At 55.4% G+C, this 19,845-nt stretch overlaps 1 protein-coding gene across 6 annotated transcripts in view; it reads right to left on the minus strand.

Moving 5' to 3' along the window:
* The window catches only part of SEPT9 (septin 9), a 133,324-nt gene that overhangs the window by 16,952 nt on the left and 96,527 nt on the right, over positions 1–19,845 (minus strand). For all 6 annotated transcript variants that reach the window (XM_027886096.1, XM_027886101.1, XM_027886098.1 and 3 more), the window contains one exon: positions 1,709–1,900. In XM_027886096.1, coding sequence (XP_027741897.1) covers positions 1,709–1,900 — 192 coding nt within the window. The remainder of the gene's footprint in view (positions 1–1,708; positions 1,901–19,845) is intronic.

The following is a 19,845-nucleotide window of genomic DNA, read 5'->3' on the forward strand; positions in this document are numbered from 1 at the left end:
TCAGCCCAGCGCCTGCCAAGGGGAGAACAATGTTTTCCAGCACTGCAGCACGGGCGTTCATACCACACACAGAGCTGCCAAAGCACAGCCAGGCCCGTTCCTGAACATCCCTCCACATCTGCACAGCAGAAAGCTGAGGTGCTGCAGCAGCACAGCCTGCTCCTGGAAAGATGGGAGCCTACTCTGGCTCATCTTTCCCCTTAATCAAGGAAATGTGAGCTCAGCTCAAGCAATCTCACTTGCAGGCTCTCAGGACCAGTGCAGTGATCCCTCTGCCTTGGGAGTGCTGCTCCACTAGCAGTGAAGAGCTGGATTTGTTGAAACACCTCTCAAGAACTGGTTCTGCAGTGACCAGGCTTGCTGTGATCACACAGCCTGGTGAGCCCTCCCTATAGAGGGAATGAAAATATAAAAAAAGGGAAAGGCAGAGTATCAGCAGAGCTTGCTGGGAAGCTAATTTGGTAACAGAATTACCAAACTCTGGATCAGGCTCTTCCACAACCCCAAGGAGATCCCCAGGATACCCATGGAGGTATCTCCTGCATGAACAGGAGCCTTACAAAGCTCCTCCCAGGAGGATGAGGGATGGTGAGGCCCCATCACCATGCCACTGGTCATGGCCTGGGCTTTACTCTCCTCATCCCCCTGCCGCTCACATGAGAGATTCAGACAAGGAGAACTGGTGTCTGCCCAGCCCAGCCCCAGGGAGCACAGTCCAGCTCACAGAATTTGATCCACAGGACCAAGCCAGATATGAATAGCTGAAAAAAAGCAGAAAAGGCTCTTTCCCTTTTCCTCCTTGCCTGGTGTCCCACAGTGCCTGCCCAGCTCTCCAGCACACCCAGCATTTTGCTGGCAGGCAGCTGGTACCATCCCTGGCTCCAGGAGCCCAGGGGCTGCTGGAGTGCAGATCCCAGAGCTGAAGAAGCTGAAGCCAGAGCAGAGTGGCCTCTGGCTGAAATAAAGTTCCTTCATCCCATCCACCCTGCAGCCTGGGAAAGCTAATGAGCAGGAGTCTGTAGGCAGCAGGATCTGGACACACAAGTCCCCAGCACTCCCTCTGCATGTGGGCACCCTCTGGGACACTTTCATCCCCCCTGTAGGTCCCCAAAGGGGCCACCAGCAGCAGAAGCCTCTCAAACCAATGATCCAGCTGTTCAAACCCCTCCTGCTGGTCTTTATTCCCATCAGTAAATCACTGGTTTTGGTATTTTTTCCCTCGTATTTGTAGCCTGGCTGCCTGAATACAAGAAAACTCATGAGCAGGAATTTTACCCAAATTGCTGGAAACACCACTAAAGATGAGGGCTCTGGTATATCAGGAGCAGTGCAGCCCCTTGAGCCCTTAATACATCCTCTGACTGCTCAAACCAGTGCAGGGCTCCCAGGAGAGCTGGTAAGACAGCTCTTGTGAGTCCTGACACCCTTCAGTGTTCCTCTCCTGGATGCGCCCATGGGTAACACACCCCAAGACGCAGGAAGATTCACAGGACTATGGAGCACATCACACTGACAGCTTTAACGACAGCTGAACTCAAGCCAGCTCCTTGGGAGCAGAGTTTGCTGACTCCAAAGGCAGAGACCCCAACGCTGAGCCTGAGTCGCTGCTCCCGAGGAGGCTCCGGAGAGGACAAACATCATCACGGAACAATAAAAACGACTGGCTGAGCACGTTTCGGGCAGCTGGTGCAGGGGGGAGAGAACTCACCCACGACCATGATGTTGAACTCGAACCCCTGCTTCATGGCTTTCCGCCTCAGCTGCTCCAGGATGGCGTCTATCCCCACGTAGCCGAAGTCAGCAGCCGGCTTCTCCGGCCGCGTCGGCGCCGCCGGCTTGGGGCCGGCATCCCGTGGAGCGTCCGTCATGCTGGGTGCGTGGCTGGGAACTGCCTCTGGACCTGTGGAAGCAAAGAGAGGGTGGTCAGAGGCGGCAGGCAGTGCCAAACACGCCGTGTGCTGGCTCCTGGTAGGGGATCGAAGGAGCTGCCTGCTGTATCCGGAGCGGGAATAAAGCACGTACGGAGACTCAGGGCACCGGAAGGCTGAGAGGGAGGAGGCATGTGGGAACTTCCTTCACCTGTAATTCTACTCAGTTTGGGATTTCCCTTCTTAACTCACTGCATTCACCTTGGTCCCTGCCCACTTCACTAAAGCTGCCACAGCAAAGCAATGTAAGGGGGTGCAAGCACACCAGGCCCCACAGCAGCCCATCTGCTGCCGTGGAGCAGGACCCAGCAGGACCCAGCAGGACCCAGCACCCCGAAAGTCTCAGCCCACATTTGCCTGGTTTGTTTACTGAGTGAAAAAAGGCTTTTGGCACCGCAGCCCTGTGCCCAGGCACTGCCACTAAAGGCTGGCAGATCTACCCAGCCTGCCAGCTCCTCCATACCTCTGGAATTACAGCACCGTGCAGACTGCTGGTGTGAATGCCCCATGGCCACGTTTTGGGGAACTGGATGGCTCTGCAGACACAGAGTAATCCTTGGCACCCACTGACACGTGCTCTCCTCGAGCTCCAGCTGACACACATCAGAGGCTGCCGCCCAGGCTTGCAGAAAACATTTGCATCAAAGTGGGCCGTGCCAGACAACACCCACACAGTCATGGAGCTTTTGTGATCTTGCTCTAATTCTGTCGATATTCACCCCAGAAACCCCAACTCTTTGGTGTTCCACAGAGGCAGGGGGCTTTTCTCCCCTGCAAGATGCTCCAGGTTAGCAAAGCCCTTCAGAATAAGCAAATGTACAGCTACTGCCTCGGTCAACAGCTTTGTAACAAAAAACAGGGAACCATCCACTTCCCCAGGCAGGAGCAGCAGCCTCCAGCAAGGACAAACTGCCCCGTGTGCTATAGAATGCTGCAGTCTGCTCCCACCCAGCCCCAGCTGCCCCGTGTCACCCACAGTGGATACAGCAAATATCTCGAAGGCAGCACATGCACAAGGTCAGCCCGGTCCCTGCGAGCTCCTGGAGGCATCAGCCACACACAGCACACTCCTCTGATCCAGGTATGGAGAGGGAGGTTATAGGAAAACACACTTTAAGAGCCCTTCCCACCCCAGGCCGCTGCTGCTCAGTGGCTGGGTGCCTACAACCACCATCCTAAGCTAGCTTTTTATTGTTGCTCAGCTCTTTGCAATGCTTATTTATTTTCTTTTTTTATCATCTGTTATTATTAATAAAAACATTATTATTTGCAGAGGACTTATTGCAAACTCCTCACCCCTCTAGACAGCAATACAGCTCTCAACTCATCTCACCTCACCCCGGTTATTTCCAGTCTCAGACAATGTGCTGCCCGGTTTTCTCTCCCTCCCTCTCTCCATGGGAGTGAGGCTGGGCCAAACATGCCCAGTATCCCTTCTCCTCTGGTGACAGGCTGGAGTCACCTCAGACCAGAACCTGCTGGGGTCTGTGAGACAGAACCACTCTCTTCCTGCGAGCACAGCCCGTTTCCACACGCTTAGTATAGGCCAAGCAGAAAAAAAAATATGTAAAAATAAGAAAAAGCAAATCTAGAACTAATCCCAAAGACTGTTGGGGCACTTTGAACACTTTTTTTCCAACTCTCAATCCCTGGCTGTGCAGCTGAGTGTTACTCATGGAGCTGTTAGAGAGCAAACACACTGCTGCTGACACACACACACACACGGGAGCCTCTCGCTTCTCCCAGGGACACTGCAAAGCTGGAAACGTGCTGCCACGCTGCCCCTTGCAATGCCAACCAGCCCAGCGTGCCAAGGGATCTCACCACAAATCCCAAATTAGCTCCCTTCCAAAATGGCAAGGCCAAAAGTAGGAAAAAAAAAAAAATCCCCTACCTAACACAAGAAAAACAAGATGACAACTAAATCATGTGGAAAATATGCTGCCACAAGCAACATCGCTGGGTTATGCAACAATTGTAACTCCTCCAGGCACGACTTTTTGTGCACAAAGCACCCTGGCCCCGCGGGATGGGGCAGCAAACTGGGACACTGGCGCAGGTAAGGTGCAGCAGCATGCACAGAGAAATTAAGAAATTAAACAGAGAAGGAAGCCACCACCCACTTGTGAGAAAGGCCAGGAGCATCTCCAGCACCTCCTGGCTGCTCAGGCTCCGCTAAGGAGCCAGCAGAGCGCAGAGGGGCTGACCCAGCAAACCTGTCCCCAGCATGGGGAGCAGGCATTTCATGCTGCCTTCAGAGGGAGAGGGAGGGCTCGGGGCTTCCCAGCCAGAGCAAAGCCACAGGAAGCACGAGGCAATGGCAGGCAGCAGTTTATCACATGGAACATGCAGGCGTGGCCCCCCTGGACGCACTCGAGCAGCACCACCAGCAGTGCAGCCCACACTGCTTCCCAATCACCTGCCTGGGGAAAAAGGTGATCTAAAGCACCTGGCTCCTGATTGGGGAAAAATACAATAAAAATCAATATATTGCAACTAGGAGTGTCTGAGGACACCATGAGTGCAAAGACACCAGTGTCCCAGCAGCAAAAGCAGGCAGATTCCTGAGGGAAATGCCACAACTTCAGCTTTCCAGCACTAAGCGGGTGTTTTCTTAGCAAGGATTGCAGTATCCCACTTGGGTCCAAGGGTGCTGTGCCAGCAGAGGCAGCTTGCAGGCCCACTCTGCAGCACAGGCACACAGGGATGCTGTGCCAAGTGGCAGGGAGCACTCCCCAGAGTCACCTGTCTCAAATAGAAAGACCTTAGAAATAAATTGGAGCAGAGCTGTGGATGTCTGGGACACATCATGGGCAGATCCTGGACTTGTTTGACCCACTGTGCTCTCTGTGGAGATGATGTCAAACTTGTGGTGCTGTCAGAGCCAGTATCACTGAGCTGACCCTTATGGAGCACTGCAGAGCGATAGGTTAATAAACACCCAATTACTATCTGAAATTCCTGATGGCCACTGAGTCCTTGACAAAGCAGGATCAGATCTCTCACACCATTGCTCCACCAGTGTCACCATAACCTGGCTGTCGTCCCTCCCACAAAGGGACATTGCTCTGCTGATGGGGCAGAGAGCCCAGAGCCTGCAGCTCTCTCCTGCTCAAGTGTTCCTGGATAAACACGAAGCACATGGGAAGATGTGCCTGTGCCATATTTAGACCTTCTCTGCCAGGAAAACCCTCTCCACGTGGGCATCAAGACAGTCAGGGCAGCGCTGCTCCAAGGGGAGACAGAGCCAGAGCTCCAGCTCAGGCACGGGCTGACTCCGGACAGCTGCTCCAAAGTTGATTTTGCCAAAGGCTCCAGGCTGTTGCACTATAATTGATGCATGTCAGGCACAAGCCAAACCCAACATCTGTGAAACAGCAGATGAAAGGCACCCCATGGGGAGGGAAACCTCCAGGAACCCCCCTGGGGACCCTCCTGCTCCTTCAGCCAACTGGACTCTGTGCATGGGATGGGCTTGGTGAGGGGCTCAGCAAACTGAGGGCTCAGAGACGCTGTGCTGATGCCACTCGGCTGCCACAGCCCAGGACACTGCGGGTAGGGGATGCAAGGGCTCAGCTGTGGGCTCACCCGAAACCCAGGCTGGCAATCCTCACTGAGGATCTGTGATAGCAATCTGCAGGAGACTGGTGTCTCCACTGCAGACACACAATGGTCAAAGAACCCTCGCAGAGCCTGCACTGGCACCCCAGGTCCTGGCTAGAGCCAGCAGCTCCATGCTCTGCTCCAGCGATGCACAGGGAGTGGGATGATTTGGGAGAGCAGAGCTGACCCTGGGCTGGTCATAGACCTGGTGCTCAGTGGCTGCACAGAGCAACTGGAAAAAGGCCAGGAGGCTGCACCTCTGCCTTGGTTGCCTGTCAACAAATCCAAACCATTGGCAAACTACAGAGATGCACGTGCAATCAACGCTAATGCTTGCAGGGTAAAATCCAAGATGCACCCCTCAGCACTATCAAGCACTGGCCACCTTTTGGTGATGGTGTAACCAGTTTTGCAGAGCTATAAGCACCCAGAAGACCAGGACACTGTGGTGGGGATTACTCCCTTTCCCTCCACACAGCAGACACTGGAAACACCACGGGCTTATGGATTTATGCAAACATAGGGAGAAGATTCAGAGCAGTGAACAGTGCTGTATCAGGGTGTGAAAGCAAAATCACCTCCTGGGCAGCTGAGCATCCACAGAAGTTTTCAAGGGAGCAACGTGGACCAACTAACCTTTTGATTTTTGGGAGCAGTTATCTTAGAAAATTGTGCCTGTAGGGAGTAACAGAGACATTTTTAGATCTAAGGAGTGAATTTATAGCTCCTGGTTAAGCACAGCTGGCCAGCAGGACTGCAGCACGCGCAGCCTCCAGGGCCTCTCCCTTGGCACGCTGAGCCAGAGACCACAAGCTATGGAAACTGATCCAACCTGCAGAGGAGGTGGCAAAGCCACAGCTCTCCCTTCCGAGGGGACAGGAGGAGTTGGGAGGGAGGGAATTAGCAAAGCCAGGACTGGATGCAAACCCAGCATGGTCCAGGCACTACTGCTTTTTTCTTCTGCCCAGTCACTGCCCAGTGCTGAACACGGCAGGTCCATGCTGGCCCCACAGGGATGTATGGGTACCAGGGAATGTGAAGCACAGCTCGGTCTGAAACCTGAGGGGGGGCATCCAGCACCACAGAAGTGGGCTCAGCCTGGCACACAGAGCCACTGCTGCAGACCCTGTAACTAAGGGACTTCCCTGTTACTCAGTTGCAATCATCCATACCTGGCTGGCACTGCCAGGCCCAAGCTGGAGTCCGTCCCTTGCATCCCTCGGCATCAGGCTGCAATTTTAGGCTGGCCACCAGCCCAGGTCCACCTACCAACCAGTTATGTTTCCTTCTCAGCTTGCATTTCCACCTGGGTGCCAACAAACACAACCCAGAAATAGCAGAGTGTGCTTAACCACGCTCCATTAGACCAAATCCACCCAAGAGCTGTCAGAGAGGTGGCCAAGTCTCTCCTGAGCACACGAGATGCTCCAGCTTGAAGCCTTTTACTCAGGTGGGGAATAAATCCATTTTCAGAGAAAAAAGGGGACAGCGATTCCCGCTCTGGAGTGAGCACTTCCATAGGTGACCAGGCACGGCCACAGCACCGAGCCACAGGTACAAGCTGTGGGCACACACCACGCACAGGTCCAGCTGTCCCCGCGTGCCACGTGCGCTTCCGTCCTCACTCCCTGTGTGCTTCCCCTCCCTGCTCTGGAAGCGGGTCCTGCGCAGCTCACCCCTCGTGCCTCTTTTATTTACAAGAGATGGATGCTTCAGGGTTCCCATTCGCTGCTTTCCTTCCCATCTTAACCCCTCCAGCTGCCACAGGCTCTGGTTGCTGGCGTTTTTGGGTTGGGATGCAGCGAGTTCACCCCAGAGGTCAAACTGTGGTGCCAACTCCACGACCTCAAACAGTTTCCTATGAGCTCCTGTGGCCCCCCCTCCCAGATCTGGCTTGAGGCTGACCCCCCACCCTGCCCCAGCTCAGACACGTGCAGCCCTGGCAGCACAAACAGCAGCCCAACATCCTCATTTCTCCAACCACGTGAGACAGCGGCTCTAAACCACTTACAGAAACCTGCAAGGAGTTGTTAGACTGTTCCCCTCCATGTTCAAAAAGAAGGAGATGATCAGGAACAAACGCAAGTCTTGTCTTGGGCATGTAGAGGTCTCTAGCCACACAGCCTCAGTAATCTCCCTCCGTAAACAGCTTCCCCTGGAGCTGGAGCAACCCCAGAGCAGCCCTTCCTCACTGGGGACAGCCCCATCACAGAGGAACCCTCCTGCACACAGACGCCAGCAAAAGCTGCTCCATCAACCAGCCCCTCCCAACCCCTGTCCGCCCACCCTGGGTGATGGTGCTCAGCACAGGAAAGGACATAGAGACCCTTCCCAGTCCCTGGCCAAGAGAAAGCACCTTCACCCCTGTCACCACTGCTCTGCAGAGGTCTGTGCTGTGAAAACAAAGAGGCAGGTAGCGCTCCCCAAACTCAGCTTGCACAGAAGACCCTGCAGGAGGAAGGAATCCACGGCTGAGTGTGCCCAGGGCCACCGAGCCTCACCCCGGGGCTGATGCCTGTGTCCCACGAGGCACCGACTGCAGCTATGGCAAAAAAGAGAGCAAGCCAGAGGGATTCACATCCTGGGGATTGCAGTTTAGCTTTCCTTCTTTTTCTCTCCTTTTTGTTCCCCCCCCCCCCCCCCCCGCGCTTCTGTAGTTTTCCTTTTTTTTCTTTCCCCCTCTCTTTTTGCTTGGTTTCGTTCTTTGAAGGGTAGAGGGGGTTTTCAATTTCTTTTTTGTTGTTATTGTTTCCTTTCTCTACTGAAGGCAGCCCCCCGAGCCCGTTTGCGGGGGGCAGCAGCCGCAGCCGGAGCAGGGCGGGCAGGAGCCCGGAGCCCCGGCGGGCAGGGCAGGGCAGGGCAGGGCAGGGCAGGGCAGGGCAGGGGGCGAGGGGCTGCCCCCCCTCCCGGGGATGGGCAGGGGGTGCCCCCCCGGCCACAGCCGCTATTCACCCCGGACAATGCCGGCAGCGCGGCCAGGCGGTGCCGAACAGCGGCCCCTCTTGTGGGGCACAGGGCCGAGAGGGGCAGGAGGGGGCTCAGGGACGAGCCCCCCGCAGCTCCCGGGTACCCCTGCCCCGGGGGGGATGCCGTGCCCCGGGCGGGACCCTCCGCACGGCGCTGCGGTGCTCCCCGTGGGAACGGCGGGATCGCCCCCCCACCCTGACCCCGCGCTCTCAGGGGCTCCCCCAGAATAATTCACCCCCAAAAAAGAGCTTTCCCCTCCCCCTGCCCCATAATCCCCCCCTCCGCTGCCCCCCAGCTCCGCGGAGCCCCCGCCCCCGGGCACCGGCGACTCACCCGCGGCGGCTCCGGCAGCCGGCGGCTCCCGCCTCCTCCCGCGCTGCGCTCTGCCTCCTCCCCCATCGCCCTTCCTCCTCCTCCTCCTCCTCCTCCCCCATCATCCTGCCTCCTCCCCCTCCAGCCCGGCCCGGGGGGGGGATGGAGCCTCTTCCCGGGAAGTTGCTTCGCCCCCGGGCGGTTTCCATCCCCCTCGCCGCTTGCAGCCCGGCCCGGCCCAAGGGGGGCCCGCAGAGGGTGAGAGGAAGAGGAGTTTGGGGGCACGTCCCACCCCATGGGAACCCGAGGCCACTCCCGGGTTCACGCAGGAGGTGCGGGGGTAATTCCACGGGAAAAGAGAGAGACTGGGACAAACGGGGCAGCCCCACCACGGAGGAGAGCCCAGTCCACCCGCTGCTCCAGGGACAAGGGGCAAGGTCCCGTCCCCATCGCTGAGCCCAGGGAAACATGCCTTTTCCTATCGAGCATCCCGAAATTGTCCCAGCAGAGCCCCAAAGCGGTCTCGGGTGGGGGTGAGGACTGGGAGCATGGGCTCACTTTGCTCTGCAGCTGGTTGAAAATCCCTGGGCTGCATCTCACATCTGTCGGGGAGGAGACAGCAACTTACACCCACGGGCATGGTTGCTCTCTAAACTGATGTCAATTAAGCTAAATAAAGCTATTAGCTGTCTCCACAAGCCCTTTCTGCCTCATGCCTTGATCCCAGAGCTTCCCCATCTCTCTCTCTCCCCCCACCATGAGCAAAGGGAAGGGCCTGGCCATAGGAAGGAAGCCACCTGGCTCTGCTCCCTCTGACATATGATGTCTCAGCCACCTTGGTGTGGGGCAAAACCCCCTTGGTGACATTCAGCAGTGATGGCAACACACCAGGGGCAGCAGGCAGGGGCAGCCCTGTAACACTCACACTGTCCTGGTTGCAGGGCCGGGAGCAGAAGGGGCTTTCTCTCTCATCACAGCCAAGATGAAGCCAACCTGCCTCTTTTGGACTCCTGGTTCCGACATGTTACTTTGATCTACCCTATGATCTCAGGGTATTTTTCCCCCCAGCTCCCTGCAGTTCTCAGATGTGCATTGCCAGAGAAAGGCCTGGGGGTGATGAAAGGGTTAAGACAGATTTTGCACATTTGCAGTCTTCAACACCCAAAGGACACCATTTCCCACAAACAGCCCCGTGCACTGGACTAGTACTTATCCTTCCTTTTTGACCTATTAACATCACCAGCCTCTGTTAAGACTCCTGATCTCGATGCAAAATCTTCCACCAGTGGCACCACAGCCCGGCCTGCCCTGTCTCCAGCCTGTGGCTTTAGTTTGGCTGTCACCTTCCTTCTCCACTTCCTGACCACCAACAGTGGTGGATCTTCGTCCACAACGGTGCAGCTGCCACACCCCAGGCTGGCAGCATCCCCTCCTGTGATGCCCACCAAAGCTGGCATGGGCTGTCCTGCAAATAATTTGTGATCAAGGAAGCGAGACTCTCATCCCCCCATATCAGCAAGTGCCACAAACATCAATTTCTGAGAAACCTCCACCTCCAGCAACCAGGCAGGAAACCCTCAATCTGCTTACACTGCAGCTGCGCACAGCTTTCTGCCGGATTACACCACTTTTTATGACTTATTAAAGCTTTAACCCCTATCAATGGGCATTAGTGTTTTAATCTCCCTAATCTCCTGGAAAATTCTATGCTAGATTCCAAACTGGGCTTGCCCAAAGAGCAGCTGGGTCTGTTTGCAAGTCACTCCAGCCTTGCTTTAGCTGGAAAAAGGCAGGAAAAGGCTGCATCGTGCTCGCTTGGGTGCTGTGCTTGCACGAAGAGATAAGGAAGGATCTCAGGTGCATGTGGGCTTTGCAGATATAATCTACTCTACATGTCCCTGCCATTAAGTTAACCACATCTGTAAGGCTGTGCCTGTGATAAACATCCAGTACAGGGTTCACTTGCCCAAACTGAGATCAGCAGAAGGGGGGTGAACACAGCATGCTCAGCCACATCAACCAACACCTTGCTCCTTGGTGTATTTTTCACATTGAAACCATGGCCATGTTTTAGTCTTGCCCGTGAGGGAAAAAAAAAAACAACCACAGAAAAGTTCCCCCCCATGGTCACTGAAGCCCTGCAAAGACACTTCATAGAATCACAGAAGGGTTTGGGTTGGAAGGGACACTAAAGATCATCTCATTACAACCTCCCTGCCATCGGCAGGGACACCTTCCATTATCCCAGGTTGCTCCAAGCCCCATTCAACCTGGTCTTGGATACTTCCAGGGATGGGGCAGCCACAACTTCCCTGGGCAACCTGTGCCAGAGCCTCACCACCCTCACAGTGAAGAAATTGGGGCAGGATGGGAACTCAACACTGCGTACAAGTTTTTTCTCAGATTAATTAGTAGAAAATATTTTGTTTCAACTCCTATCTCATCTCTCCCAGGAGCAAACGGAGGTGGGGGAGCAAGCAGTGCAGGAGGACAACAAAGTGGCATTCTCGGCCTCAGAGCAAGCACACAGGACTTTGGGAGCCGTGCTGCTCCTCATGACGGCTCTCAGGTGACTTGGAGTGTTTGCACAGATGAGGCACTCACAGGGTGACAAACAGCCTCCTCTGGGATTTGTTCTTACAGGAGAATCTCTATTCCTGTAGGGAGAGCAGGGCCCTGCCATACCTCCCCCTCATTTCTGGCTCTGCACACAGGCAGGACCCATCAGTGGAAGAAGAAAGAGGCCTTACCCCCCCAGTGCAGATGAACAGGAGAGGGATTACGTGACTCACCCAGGGTCACGCAGAAATCTTACAAAAGAGCCAAGGACTGGATCCAAATCCCCTAACCAAGAGCTTTAAAATCACAAACTCATTGTTCTTTTCTTTAAAACAGTAATGATCAGAGTTAGGAGCAATTCTAGAGAAGGCTCTTTGCTGTTCTAAGTCATAGCAAGGGATGTGAACTACAGATCCAGCTCTTGGTCTTGCCACTAATGTGAAGTATTAAGGAAGACTCCTGCCTGCCTTATGTAGTCCAATCTGTACTACTTTATGGGACACCTTTGCAGGTGAAAGCAGGTCCTGATGTCACAGCCACACTGCACAGGGCAGCAGGGACAAACCCCCACGTTAGTGCAGGGCTGGCAGGGCTCACTGGACAAGGTGGTCCAGCATTGATGCTCAGGAAAGGCTGGGGAGGCAGCAGGAGGAACAGCAAGGATTTCAATAGTACCTGAGTTTTAGAAAAAATCCCAACCTTTGCACCAGAAAGCCACCTGTCCAACTCTAAGAAAACATCAAATCCCTTGAGCACAGCACGAGCAGCACATGTCCTCTTGCAGGAATGCTGAAGGGACATTTCCAATTTCACTGCACCGCAGCGATCCCCAGTTAAAAGTGCACTGTTAGGGCTTAGCAAATAATTTTTACTGTTTTAATATTGCAGCAATTGCTGACGACCTGCAAGTCCCCAATGACTTTGACGGACAGCTGGAAATCCTGCCAGCTATATTTATAATCTCAGATCAATAGCAGAATGAAAAGCACATCCAGAGACCTTGGTAAAGCACCAGGAAGCTCAGTGGAAGGCAGCACGACCGAGAAAAGGACATGGGCTTGCAGATCACAAGACTAAAATTTAATTTTTTTAACATGGAAGGAGACATCATCACTTCTAGCAGGAGCAGAAAGGATCCCACATTGCCAGGAACACCTAAACCCAACTTTAGTGCTTTTCTAAGAGCCTGGGTGCAGGTCTGTAGGTGTTACCACCCAGGGAGAGTTCTGGCAGGCAGCCACACCATGGTCCCTTCAGCATGTGCAAGGTAACCCTCCAGAAGATCTCTAAGACCTACCTAAGATCAATGATATTTCCTCCCCTCTGGCTGTATGGAACTCTCAAGTCTATAGATGATGCTGGCTTGTTTTTCTTTCAAACTACCTGGCTTTTGGCATTGAGCAGCTTCTCTGAGCAGCCCATGTCAGAGAGACACCTCTGCAGGTATCCCACTGCTTCCTTCATAAAAGGAGCTCTTGGGTGGCTTAAATCTCCCTAGACAGAGAGGGCAGTGGAGCAGCAGATAACTGCTGGGAGCATCCCAGGACCCTCCAGAGAAGGGACATCCTGAGCCAGCACAGGGAGCAACCACCACCAACCCCTCCATGCTGTGGCCAGGGGCAGGAGCCAAACCCACCAGCACCACTGCACCACGGCTGTCCTGTAGAACCCACGTTACTCTCGGCACCAGGGCTGTCCCAGCCCCACCACACCAGAAGCTCCTGCAGCCGGACACCTCCAGGCCGCTCCCATTTCTCCAGGAAGGAAGGAAGGAATTATTTCACACGCTGTCATCAGCCATCATGTGCAGCTGGCACAGTGTCCTTGGAGTGAGTCACTCGCTCCCTGGGGAGGCCGTGCCTCGATTCCCGGTGTCGCATCCCAGCAGAGTCCCTGCAGCAGCCTCCCTTCCTCCGGCACATTCCCTCTGCAGAGGATCTGCAGCGTCTGCTCACTTGAGCAGGGAAGGCAGGAGAGTCCTTGCCACACTTCAGCAAGCCACCATTTTCCAAAAGGGAACAGGTTTTGCTAGGAAGACACTCCAGAGTCACAAATATTTGGAAAAAGTGAGAAAGAAACCCCTTCCTCCCAGCATCCTTCTCCCTTGCAGGGGGCGCTGGTTTGGGTACTGCCATGCCAGTCTGGACAGACGTAAAGCACTCTCAGCATTTTCCAGGCACTCCCTCTGGTCTCAGCTCTGAGCACAGGTTTTGCTCAGCAGGGACTGGTCTGCCTTGGCACTGAAATGCTGCTGCTCAAGTCCCCAGGACAGCTCTGCAGATGGCACAGCTTGGCCATGCCCAACGAAATGCACTCTGCTCCTTCAGCTCTGCCTCTTCCTTAGGAGCAATTCCCAGCCCTCCTCCTCAAGGGCATGATCTACTCCCCAGGCACCTCCACAGACTATCACAAAGGACAAACTACCCCGGAAAAGAGTAAAACAAACTTCTCTGTATCTCACCCTGCCAGCAAGCCAGAGCCCCACTCCACAAACCCCCTGCATCCTGCCCTGCAGAGAGAGGGGAAGCAGATGGAGCCTCCATGTGTCCTGCACTCCAAGGGACACCTCACAGAGCCCCAGAATTCTACAACACTGCCTCTGTTCCTCTCACCACCAGCAGCACAGTCAAAGTGGACCCAGCAGCAGAGGCAGAGGAGGAGTTTGATGAAAATAAACAACGGGAAGTGAAAAATTCAACTGCCTGAGGACACCCCAAAGGTGCTCAAGTTGTTGAAACTATTTCACCCCAAAGGAGTATCTCCTCTCTAGATGGGGAGATGTCCAGCCAGTGACATCCCCGGAGGTCACAGCACCCACCTGGTACAAACCAGGCTGCAAAGTAGGTACTGGAGTGTCCTAAGGGTCCCTGCAGGCTTTCTGAATGTACATGCTCATCACCAGCAGTGTGATGGGTAGGCGTCTGTGCGAGCTGCACACAATGGGCCTTTCTCCATCCTTTGTCTGCTGCCCCTTTTTAAACCTATAAATTCAGTTTGGATGTAAAGAAGAAAGAATTTAGGGCATCCTAACCTTGAAAAGAAGGAAAACTCCATTCAGGCTGCCAAGCTGCCAGGCTGTCTCCTGCAGCTTAATTAATAGCAACCCATCCCCAGCAAGCCACTGCAGCGCCAGCTGTCTCCTCGGATGGAGGTGCCTTGCTAGGAATAATAGTGCTTTGTGTTTTGATGGGAAAAGGTCAGGAGGATAGCAGGGGGGAGGAGGACGGGTGGGAGGGAAATGCGTTGCTTCCCTGCAGTTCCCGACGCTGCGAGCGAGTCCCACTCAGGCCCCATCTGCTCCCGGGTCAGATCTGGGAGATGGCAACACCCCTCCAACAGCCTTGGGGCGATCACGTCCTCACACTCAGCAGAGAGAGGGACACAGGGAGATTTAAGGCCCATGGACTGCACTCCCACTGCTGCCTGGGGGCCTGGAGAGCTCCTCCTGATTCCACTTTGACATGATCCAGGCCCCCTGTGGGGAAATCCCTGCTCTGCTCTTATCAGGAGCCTCCCTGATAACAGCACAGGATGCGAGCTGCAGGGAGCCGGCACTGGGTGCCCCTGCCAGCTTTTCCAGGCCACCAGAAAGAGACATTCCCTGCTGCCCTTTGGCTTTTGCATAAGTAGGTAAGCCAAGCCAAGGCTCAGAGCAATGTGGGTGAATCCAAGGTGATGCAGCAACGCATCACAGGGGAGGGAAACAAGGCAAAATGGACCCAAGCCCTGCATGTGCAGCATGAGATGCCACAGCCATGAAATCCCCTTCATTTCTGCTTGGCCACAGCAGATCAGTGCCCAGCACCAAGTACTAAACCAAGAGTCCTTGGATCCTGGGCATGGGAGCCAAGGGCTCCCAGGAGACACGCAGGCTCTCTGCCTGTCACTGGCCTGCTGCTGGCTGGTTATTCAGCCCTCCAGCTCCCCTGACAAAAGGAAGGTCCTGGCCCAGCCCAGTGCCAGAACTGGGCTGGGCATTGGTGTCCTGGGGAGCAGCACTGACACGGTCACTGCTCTCTGAGGAGCACACAGGCAGCTCTCACACTCTGCCAGCTGGCCTGGCCTCTGTTCTCACTGCCACTTTTTCCCCCTCCTTGTTCCACTCATGCCCATCTGTGCCATCCAGGCAGCCTGGGGCTGCCCCAGCATGGAGAGGGCTCTGCTCCCAGTGCAGGACTGGGACACATCTCCCCTTCCACTCATTTAAGAGAGATAAATAATGCCAAAGAAACACAGCAGAAAGCAGCATTAGGGCAGGTCCCTGTCCCACATACATGTCCCCTACTCAGGCACCAAGGCTTTTTACATCATCCCCTGGCCGTGCAGGGGAAGGACACAGCCCACAGTGCCCCTACCTCCTCCCACAGCCACCCCAGGAAAAGATCCCTGTTGCTTAGCAAAGGGCCATTCATCCCCAGAGCTGTGTGGGATGACAAAGGGTTAACCCGCTGCAGCTGGGCCAGAAATACATCCAGGACAAAGAGAGACTTCATGTCACCCGCATCCGCCCAGCACTAAGAAAAAGGGGCCTTAATCCGATTCCCAAAGAAAATGTGGCTTTTACAGCCCCGCCTGGCCAGGGCCCTCTGGCAAGTTGTGCATCCACGGCAAGAGTTAACCTAGTTTGAGGAGAGGCCAGAAAATGGGAAGAGAAATCACTTTTCCACAAGTTTGTGAGACGGGAGAGCTGGGTGGAGGTAGCTGAACCCAGGCAGCTTTCCTGCAGCAGCATCAGGGGGACAAATCAGGACCATCAGGATGGCCCCAAAGCACTCCCAGAGCAGCCAGACCTTGGCTAGGGGTTTTCACAGGATTTATCTGGGACTGGACAAAGCACCACTGCTGAATTCCCACCAAGCATTCCCCACCAGAGCAATTACCAATGGCATGGTGAGGGGCCTGTGAGCACCCCAACACTGCCTGGCATTTTGGGGACCACGCCCCAGGATGACAAGGGTGAGCCAGCATGAGCCAGAGATCTTCAGGGTGTTAATGGCAGAGCTCTGCCTCCTCCCTGCCAGGATGGGAACAAAGCCAGGGATGCTGCTGGGAAGCAGACAGTGCCCACATGCACTAGGGAGGCAGTTGAACTGTCTTTGCCTTCGTCTCCCAGCTGACACCCAGGCACACATCCCATGGTGCAGTGTCCCACCCCGCGTTACAGGATGGCCCCAACAGCTATGTCCCTGCAGCAAATGGAGTTTGTCAGCCTGGCCCCTCTGCCCCGGCTCCTGTAACCTTGATGGTCCCACTTCTCTTGTGCCCAGTCCCCTGGGGATTTTTGGACAGGCACTCCTAGGATGCCACTGAGCTGTGTTTGCAAGATTAACTCTTTCACTCCAGCTTTGCTGGTTATTTTTTAACAAAGGATGTAGCTTTACCATACCCTTCCCCTCAAAGCACCAATCAAATCTCAGGGATAAATTAAATAAAGTACAATTGTATCCAGCCATAAGGTCACAGCACCCAGCAGGCATAACCCCAGGAGAGCTGGCCTTCCCTTTCCCAGGCCAGCCTTTCCCACGTAGCAGAGCAAAGGACACGTTATCCAAGGATCAACAGCTCCGGCGCAGGTTTCACCCAGCCCCAGCACAGCTTCCACGGGGCTGGATGCGGAGTCAGGGCCATACGGAAATCACACCATTTAAAACCACAGGCTATAAAAATTCCACCGTGCTCAGAGAGGGGAAGTCTGGATTCCCTGTGGAGAGGCGTCAGGAACCACCACTGCCGGGTTATTAGCTACCAAGCCATTAGACCCTGCCACATCTGCATACCTCAAGCTATGGCCAGCACACACCAGCCTGAATGGCTGTGAGGTCAAACACATTCACACATCACCACCCAGCTACCCACTAGCCCCACAGGTATTCTGATCTCAGCATGGAAATTCATGGATAGCAACTACAATAGCACGGAAGGGAGCACAGCTCGCAGGGCTGTCGTAGTCCTCTCTCTCTGTGCTCCAAACTTATTTTATCTCAACACCTACTTATGTATGTGCACTCAGAACGCCCTTACAGCAGGGCACACATGCTGTACTACTCCTGGATGCTGTATCCTACAATCTGGAATCACACCTGGACGAGGCAATGCTGCTTATGGGTTCATGTGTAACTGCAATTCTTGCTTTTTTGAAATTTTACAGGGTGGTGCCTGAGCCACCACTCGTCTGAAAACCAAAGCTCAACCCACCATTGCCTCCACATACAAACCTCCCACCCACTGGCCCAGGCCCACCTATCTCCCAGGGGAATTCAGTCAAACCAACTGGCAGCCATGAGTACCAGGGAGCCCAGGACCCTCAGCCAGCACACCTCCAACAGCAGCATAAAATCCCTTCCCACCTTGGAGCTGCACCACCAGTCTGCTCCATCTGCCACACCCACCATGCACAGCAGCACGAATTCAATAAAATTAAGCAACTTTAACGCAAAACTTGCCTGGCGCTCTGGTAGGTTGTCCCTGCACTGCTCTGGTCTGTGTGTTCCTGCAAGCTGACCCTTTAAAGCAGCAGCAGCAGCAAGCCCAGTGTGACGTGCAGGGCACAGAGCAGCTCAGTTCATGCAGGGCTGCATGTTCGTGGCTCCAAAGAGGAGTTTGGGGGCGAGATGGAGTGACCTGCAATTTATGGAAGGGCTGTTCTGGCTATAAATTCTCTAAGAAATCCCTATTTAAACAGCTGGGTGTATGCTGGAAGGCACAGCACAGGGCAGCAATACCAGCCCCATTGTAGCCCTGCTGCTCCCCCAGCCCCGACCTGCTCTGGCAGAGCCGAGATTGCCTCAGCCCTCAATATGTCAGCCCAGATCCATCCCGGATGCTCCTTCCCTAAATGAAGTGTGGTCGCACCAGGACGGATATAAAAAGCCTGGCCTGAAATCCTCTGGCATGGAGCGTTTCCCGCACGGAGGCTGCCTATAGGCAGGAGCAGCACGGGCAGGAGCGGGACCCTCAGCTGCTTCCAAGGAGTTCAAAGATGCCCAGTGACAGGGAGACACTGGGATACAGGGGGAATGAGTGAAAAAAGCAAGGGAGGACAAAACCAGTGCGAGGTTCCCAGCTGGCCGGTTTGCAGAGCTCCAGTGCCGTGACACCACATGGGACAAACTGCGGGCGGGGACCGCGGGGACCGCATATCCACGTGGGGCCGAGCGCTGCGTGACCCGGCTGCAACCCACGGAGCCCTCAGACCTGCCGCCGCTTCTCCTCCTCCCGCCGCGGGGCTGGGAGAGCCCCTGCGTTCACCCCGGATCCCCCATCCCGAGGACCCCCCATCCCCATCCCCATCCCCATCCCGGAGCACTCACCGGCGGCAGCAGCTCCAGCGCGGGGCCTGGACCGGGGGGCGGGAGGGGCTTGGCCGGGGCTGGTTCAAAAGAGCCAGTTAAAGAGAGGTGGAGGCAAGTCCCACTTCAGTGGGCTGTGCCACGCGTGGGGACAGCAAGCAGCCGGCACTCCCCACACCTCGCTCTCGGGGCCGGGGGTCCCGCGGGCAGGAGCCTGAACTTTTTCCCTCCGTGAAGGGAGCAGCTCTCCCCTGCCAAGCAGCCGGGCATCCTCATGTGCCCTGTCCTCACAGTGTCCCCAACCCGGTGTTGTCTCTGTCTCCACGGTGTCTACATGCCAATGACATCCCCATTCAACCCTCCCCATGCTGTCTCCATTCCTGCGGTGTCCTCATCCCTTTGATGTCCCCAGCCCTGTGGCATCCTCAGACCTCTGCCCTTTTTGGGGGGCTGGGATGTCCCCAGGGCTCTGGGTGACACCAGTGCATCCCACAGTGCATCCCCCTGCACGGGGGAGACGTGTGCACTGGCCAAAGTTTGCAGCTCAGGTTTTGGGGCTGCTGCATGTGCTGGGGCAGGATGGGTGAGAGAAGGGGAGAGCAGGAGGCTGCTTTTGGGAAGCACTTCCCACACAGGCACTGAGAGCTACAGAAAAGGGCTGGGGAGAGGAGCCCTGCACCCACCAGTGCACACACAAGGATGCTCAGAAGATGGGTTTTCCCCCAGTGCTCATCGGGACAAGGGGCCATTAAACACCAGGAAGTTCCTTTTCCACATCAGTTCACAACCAGCTTCCAGAGCAGAAAGCAAGGAGGCAAACACGGGCTGCCAGACCTCTCTTACGTCACCAGACGCGCTCCCCATGATGCCACAGAAAAATGCATTTGCCAAAAGTAATGTAAGAACATCTCCAACGCTATCAGCAAAGCCCACACAGCCGCACATCTGCCGGGCTGGCGAGGCTGCAGCAGCCCCTTCCCACGACCTGCACATTTGGAAACCACACCTGGCCCCTCCGGCTGGGGCAGGGCTCCCAAACTCAGCACAGACCCTGCCACAGGCAGCGCTCTCACCCTTGCCTGGTATCACCAGCAAACAGGGTCTCTTTCCACTGCAGGGCTGCGGGAGCTGGGCGTGGGCACTGCCTGCACCAGGGTCCCAGCCTGCTGGGAGCTGACACCCCAGGG

Source organism: Empidonax traillii, unplaced genomic scaffold (genome assembly GCF_003031625.1).
Source record: "Empidonax traillii isolate 1590-97213 ecotype Southwest subspecies unplaced genomic scaffold, ASM303162v1 scaffold177:size1754471, whole genome shotgun sequence".
NCBI lineage: Eukaryota > Metazoa > Chordata > Aves > Passeriformes > Tyrannidae > Empidonax > Empidonax traillii.